The sequence below is a fragment of the Pseudovirgaria hyperparasitica genome (assembly GCF_010093815.1).
Source record: "Pseudovirgaria hyperparasitica strain CBS 121739 unplaced genomic scaffold EJ05scaffold_71, whole genome shotgun sequence".
NCBI lineage: Eukaryota > Fungi > Ascomycota > Dothideomycetes > Acrospermales > Acrospermaceae > Pseudovirgaria > Pseudovirgaria hyperparasitica.
This window is the reverse complement of record NW_022985619.1, coordinates 1-6,094: the sequence shown is the minus strand read 5'-3', so window position 1 is coordinate 6,094 and position 6,094 is coordinate 1. Positions and strand designations below refer to the sequence as shown.

Here is a 6,094-nt window from a genome sequence, read left to right as displayed (position 1 = left end):
GTTGCCTACTTACTGAGCCTTACAGAGACGCTTCCTGCGCGCCCTGTAGCTCTCATCACTGCAGGGATCAATCAACTTATACCTAGTACGATACAACAGCGAAATGGCACACAGCGTCGGCATGTGGGGCCTGCGCCTTTTCAGACTGCCTCTTCCGGACATCAGTCTTTTCGAAACTTAGTATTTAAAGCACTCTTAGTTGTACTTACGCCCGGCAGAATTCTGGAGGATACTGACTTTCTAGCGTCCGCCTTGACAGCAAGATGCAGTCGCAAACGCCCCTCGAACCATTGTCAGCGACTTCCCTAGGAGCAGAAACAGAGTGTGAAGTCCTCTCAGATGACCCCTATGCTGTCTACATACCCCAGCAGCTCAATTATTCCGGGTTGTCTTCTAGGACTTCGAACGAGGTCTGTGGCTCCTACAATTTCGGGGACCCAGGCGTATACTTGGATCAAGCAGACGGCTGAGGACTTCCTTCGCACGACCGGTAACGGAATCTCAGACGTCGGATGATCTGTCTATCTCGCACACGCACAAAAGTCTTCTCAATGCTATATCTAGAGGCTAACATGACGGCCCGGTTCGGACCTCGGACCGGATCTTGTCGCTTTCACTCCGTGCCTCTCCTATTTATAGCTGCTTTTCTACTATACTTAAGGGGCTTTCACTGTCGGTATGCCTAGAACATGATGATAAGAAGTTGAGCATTCTTTCCATGCCAATGGACTCAGGAGTCCAAGCGGTGAACCCCCGAAATGGATCGAATATTACTAAAAGATTGACTAAAAGATAATCCCTTACGGAATGAAACTTGTAGTATAGAAAACATACCTTAAAGTATCCAAACTAATATGCTGAGCCATGACCGTACTGAGTCGGTATCACTGATTCGAGATCCATGCCCTTACTGAGCCATGACCAGTCTCTATCCAGCCTGTTCGGTCTATTTCGAATCCTCGCTTTCGGTTGTAATGATGCTACTTTTAGATTGCGTGATTGAATCTAAGCAATCGTCGTGCTGAGCTTTGAAGTAGGTGGAGCATACAATCACACTATTCTCGGTACCAGTCCGCGGGTATTTGTCCTGTCTTGTTCAAAGAGATGATTAATGATGCGAAAACCATTTCCTGCGATGTTGCAAGCGATGACACTGTCCGAGGGAAGTGGATGAGGCTAAAGAGATCCGAAGCCGAGGCTCTAGAAGCAAAATCACCAATGCAGTTCAAGGGGTTTAACAGTTCATCTGGAGACGGCAAAAGCACTAGATCGTCGCGAACACAGCTTGATTATAGCTCAATCACACACGACCGGACAGAATGGCCAGCGTTTCTTCCTTAGACATATGTTGCAGAGACTTGCCTGCTATCGTCGTGTACATTTCCTTATTCTCGTTATACTCTCTACACGTGACTTGTTCTAGGTTACCCTCATTCATCTTTCCGCTACATGCAAGGCCTGCATGCATGTCGCGTTCAGTCCGAAGTGAGCCTGGCAGCTTGCAGTATGTCCCGAATACATTTATAATCCATAGATAGCTCTGATAATATATAGTCTCCTGATAGCTCCTTGGTGTTGACTTTATATCTAGTATGCCACTCTTCAGCAGGCAATCATTGATCTTAATGTGACTATGTACTCACCTCAGCCAGCGGACCCCAGCAATCACATTATACTCCCTCAACAACATCGACAGATGACGGCCTAAAAGGCCAACCAATATTAAAGCGAAAGGCAAGCAATGAAGTCACGCTCGACTCGAATCAGTCAAAAAAAGCTAGCCACGTCATGCCAAGTTTGGTCCTCTCTCTTGTTTTGTTTGTGTTTAAAAAATCTTGGAGCCATATGCCCTGCTCACGATGGTGCGGCGGACTCAATGATGTCCTAATAACACGAGCACGAGCCTTGCATGGGAACATTTGGATTATTCATATTTTTTGTGTACAAGAGACGCAATGCATCGTCGTATTTGTCCGAGCTTGTACAACTTCCGCCTTTCTGCTATTCAAGAGCATGATCTCAGACCGGATCCACAAAGAACCGCAACCGCCTTTGTGTTATGCAAAGCCTGCCTCATTTGATCGTGACAGTCTATGCACAGGCTGATTATGGGACTCCTTCGAATTAAGAATTCTTCTCCAGATTCATCGAGAGAGTTTCTTTAAGTTTGACGTCTAACGAAACTATTTTCCAAATCCTATCAAAATCCGGTAGCGCGTAGTTGTGGGGACATAATCATCGCAGTCAATGTCTGATTTACCATTCCCTGTCTTCCGTTCAATTACATGGACCTAGTGGAGAAGAGTGACGAGATCTGGTCTTTGTCTTCTGATGCACGATAAGGTTAAATGTGTGTAACGAGTTGGTTGTTGTAGATGTCTAAGTCCGCGGCCGGGTTGACCGGGCTGATCTATGTAATGTCTTGGCAAGCGTAATCTGCAGTTGCGACAGATATATACGGCACTACTACAAGATATGATGCGGCTTGGAGCTTCGCATCAGAGCTGCTAGCTCTTAACACACGACGCTCCTCAACTTTTTCTCGTGTTGCAAGGTACTACCCTCTCTGTGGCTATCCGCATGATGTTCTACGGTCATGCCGCCGCATCGCATATTTCATGCCAGGAAAGGCTACAATGTGATCCGGCACTGGCTTTATCTTGTCCTTTGGAACTGAGCGGAGCTGATAGAGTTGTGCCTAAACCCAGGACTACCGGGAGACACTACATTCATGACCTACGATCACAGAGGGCTCCTATCTTCCTCTCTTCCGCCAGTGGTCAAGCGAATGTCTTCACACAGTGGAAGAGATCTCAGGTCTCAGCGCCAAAGTTTGGTATCTTCCAGGTATGGTCTATGTCTCTCTGCATTCTAATGACTCGAGAACGCACGTGCTATTTTTTGAGTCAAGCTGGGCGAGAGCATGATGATGGTGTAGTAGACTAATGGCTGAAACAGGCGCGCAGGGGTGTGATTACGAATGTCGAGTCGCTAGGTAAGCCGCCTGCTCTGTGGATGGAAGCGAATTCCACACTGATGTCCTGACAGCGACCAACATGGGATGGGGGATCGATGTCGATCGATGGACCCTACAACATCGAATGTACGCTTTGAAGACGTGGATCGCCTCACGTCGAATTCTCTGGCGAATATAAAGCCATGCCTGGCAGGCAAGCATGAGCCCAATATTTATATCCTTGAACTTGGTATAGCCTCCATTGAAACACGCACCCCCAGGCACGGCCCCTAGACACTAAAGCCGCACTATGGCATTTAAAGATTGGTGATGAGATTGCTATAATGAGTGACACAGGGCTCATTGTAATTACAACAGCTACTATCCTCACTTAATCTATATATTGTATTCCATTCCATAGGTAATGCGGTATATCCAAGGAGGTCGACTTTGGTTCAACATGTACATACCAATTCGCATGTTTTCTTGAGCACCCTGATAGACAGAGAAGTGGTCTCGTGAGACTATTGTCATAACGGCCCCATCCTTAGATCTATGCAGACACGCAGCACGGTGTTTAATCTAGAGCTGGAATCTTTTCCATATGCCCCGCTGGTATTGCATCTCCTTCAAACGGAAACGCTAGGCCGACGTGCAAGGCCGGCTCATTAACGTTATTATTTTTGTAACTATAATTAAGTAGTGGATTACCGTTAACACCATGACACCAAAAGTCTAATTAATAGACGTACCTCAAAACAGAGATCGCCCCAGGTTCGAGCATGATGGGCAGCGGATTATTAATCGATAAGCCGATCCACCGCTTCGTAAAACAGCGAAGGATGAGGCCATGTGCAACCTGTAGTGATCATTTGTTAGTCGCAATGGACGAATCCAGGCATACTGAACAGATGGTGGAATGATGGCGTGAGAACATACAACAAGGACATCAGCAGGTTTCTCCCCATGCATATGAGGCTGCTGAATCTCTTTGATTTGTACGATAATCCTGTCCAGCCGTTCCTCAACTTGGTGTCTCGATCTTTATAGAATGAGAAGCAGGTCATCATCTAGAGTAGTGCTTAACATACTCTCCACCCTCACATCCATTTGTCCAGATATCCCACTTCTTTTCTTTGTCGTGACCCCTCTCTTGCCTGAGGATTCTGATTTCGTGGTCCTTAAGCCCTTCATAATCGCCATAATCCCACTCCGTGATGTCCTCGGTGTAGGTATATTTTCCTTCGGCGAAATCTGATTTAGGTCCCAGCAATAACTCAAAGGTCTGTTTGGTTCTTCTCCTTGGACTGACAAAGATGCGCTCAAGGCGACACGGGTCGAGGAGTTTTCCCGGTCCCACGAGCATCATAGCCATTCCGGAAACTTGAGCAGAGCCAGTTGGGTTCAAGGCGATATCAGTAGTGCTGGTGAAACGGCCCAATTTGGCCCATTCGGTTTCTCCTACCAGGCACTCATCGTCAACGATTAGTTTATTATACAACCTGATAGTGGACTAACCATGGCGAAAAAGGAATACACGGGGTGTCAGAGCATTGTTAGCGGACATGATGACGGTAAGTTTAGACTTCTTTCAATGTCGATAATAGTCAGGTAGAATGGTAAGGCGTATTCTGTCACAGAACGAGTTGCCACTGATTCCCCTCGGCAAGGAGGGTTTCTCAAGCGTACAGTATATTTCAGTGCTCTAAGCGTTCTGAACAAAGATTTACTGAGTAATCATGTATCAATAGTTTAGCCGAAGTAATCCGTCGTTTTCCTAGAACCTAACGAGCTTGGCATTCGCATGTCGCACGATGTCTCCCCCACCCAAATTTACGTGAGATGGACAAATTCTGGTATTTTGTCGCATAATTAATAGACGAGCTGGAGCTGCTTCCAGGCCAGACAGTGTCTCGTTTCGTTTCCGCCTGCATAGACATGTCAAATCGCAGGAGTGACCAAATGACTACGAGGGTTGTAGTTGAGGTGGTTTTGGTATCTGGCGTATAAAGTATTGTTACTTTGTCTATGAAGCTTATATGATTCTCGTCATGTACATCTTGCGCTGACCCAAATTTAGTCTTAGAATTGAAAATAGCAGTGCGCCCTCAATGGCCCGGAATCGGGTCTCGACCCTGCCTTGCTTGTGTGCCAATAGGGACACATGACATGTTACTAGGAATGCGACAGACTGAGACCGCCTGTATCGGCGTCAGGGAAGCCATTAAACAATTCCCGCATTCGGTAACTGAAGACTGCGAATGTCCATCCCTGCAAGTACATAGCGATAGCCCCATCTCTGATTCTTTCGTCGCCCCACGAAGGGAAGACCGAAAAGTCTACGGATCTCTATCCACCTAGGCTCTAGTTCTACTCGGACATGATATGCAGCCGATATTGACATGATTTACATCAAGGCTCACGGCATACTCATTACCAAAGAATCTCTTGAGACATTTGATGCTACTACTAACGATTATCTCCGCCAGTTGGACCCTCATATCAGTCGGGTCTCTGCAAAATGGGGATATCAAGGCATATATATTGCTGTAATAAACATCTCGAGTCTTTTTAGTCACGGAGAAGATAGTGCAGTCCTTCGCAAGCATTTCGACATCAAGTTTAGAAGAGAAATCGAGGCTCTTACCCAACCGCAAGACGGCCCCAATGATGATAAAATCGGACTTATCACGCTACCGTCAGAGGAAGACCTTACTCGTCAGCTTGATCTTCTTACACAACCGACGTTCGCTCATGCTCTACACATTACATTCTCTACTTTTAGCTTAACTCTTCAGCGTGTTGAAGATAAGAATGTCTTTCCGCATATCCATTGTTTACTTGTCTTTCTAACTAGAGTTTCTTCCCTTAATTACGACTGCGTACTTAAATCGGTATCACTAGCGTGGATCCCAACGTTTGTGAAATATATTTCGTCTTTGCTTTTGATGACCGCTTTTCGAAGAGCGTTCTCGAAACCGGGTGAGCCACAGACTATTCAATTAGTATGGTAAATGCATGAGAAGTAATTACGTGCCTGAGATTGCCATACTGCCAGCTTCTGCATGCTCCTCGCCTATAACAGTCCTTGAAAAATCTAGCTTTTCATGTATGACATAAAGCCCTCTACGTCCCTCC

At 46.2% G+C, this 6,094-nt stretch overlaps 4 protein-coding genes across 4 annotated transcripts; 3 read left to right on the top strand and 1 right to left on the bottom strand.

Moving 5' to 3' along the window:
• Positions 1-230: 230 nt before the first annotated feature.
• On the top strand, positions 231-725 carry EJ05DRAFT_481307 (uncharacterized protein). The gene has a single exon (XM_033745048.1). The coding sequence runs from the start codon at positions 264-266 to the stop codon at positions 468-470; it is 207 nt and encodes a 68-aa protein (XP_033594880.1). The 5' UTR covers positions 231-263; the 3' UTR covers positions 471-725.
• Positions 726-2,583: 1,858 nt separating this feature from the next.
• Positions 2,584-3,155, top strand: EJ05DRAFT_506059 (uncharacterized protein; the record flags this gene model as incomplete). The annotated part of the gene is made up of 3 exons (XM_033747775.1): positions 2,584-2,847; positions 2,959-2,995; positions 3,049-3,155. 3 exons carry the CDS (start codon positions 2,584-2,586, stop codon positions 3,153-3,155), a joined length of 408 nt encoding a protein of 135 aa, XP_033594879.1.
• EJ05DRAFT_515657 (putative phosphoglycerate mutase) lies at positions 3,149-4,557 on the bottom strand. Its single transcript, XM_033748627.1, has 5 exons — positions 4,475-4,557; positions 4,048-4,417; positions 3,896-3,998; positions 3,709-3,815; positions 3,149-3,645 (listed from the first exon to the last, which is right to left on the bottom strand). The coding sequence occupies exons 1-5, from the start codon at positions 4,521-4,523 to the stop codon at positions 3,534-3,536; spliced, it is 741 nt and encodes a 246-aa protein (XP_033594878.1). The 5' UTR covers positions 4,524-4,557; the 3' UTR covers positions 3,149-3,533.
• Positions 4,558-5,204: 647 nt separating this feature from the next.
• On the top strand, positions 5,205-5,980 carry EJ05DRAFT_481305 (uncharacterized protein). The gene has a single exon (XM_033745047.1). The coding sequence runs from the start codon at positions 5,359-5,361 to the stop codon at positions 5,968-5,970; it is 612 nt and encodes a 203-aa protein (XP_033594877.1). The 5' UTR covers positions 5,205-5,358; the 3' UTR covers positions 5,971-5,980.
• The last annotated feature ends 114 nt before the right edge of the window (positions 5,981-6,094 follow it).

What these genes read in the sequence shown, in the direction of transcription:
- EJ05DRAFT_481307 (XM_033745048.1), top strand. Translation starts at nt 264, where the DNA reads ATGCAGTCGCAAACGCCCCTCGAACCATTGTCAGCGACTTCCCTAGGA.
- EJ05DRAFT_515657 (XM_033748627.1), bottom strand. Translation starts at nt 4,523, where the DNA reads ATGTCCGCTAACAATGCTCTGACACCCCGTGTATTCCTTTTTCGCCAT. An exon ending in AACCTGCTGATGTCCTTGTT is followed by an intron (nt 3,816 to 3,895) that starts GTATGTTCTCAC and finishes TGATCACTACAG; the next exon opens with GTTGCACATGGCCTCATCCT. An exon ending in GGGGCGATCTCTGTTTTGAG is followed by an intron (nt 3,646 to 3,708) that starts GTACGTCTATTA and finishes ACTTAATTATAG; the next exon opens with TTACAAAAATAATAACGTTA.
- EJ05DRAFT_481305 (XM_033745047.1), top strand. Translation starts at nt 5,359, where the DNA reads ATGATTTACATCAAGGCTCACGGCATACTCATTACCAAAGAATCTCTT.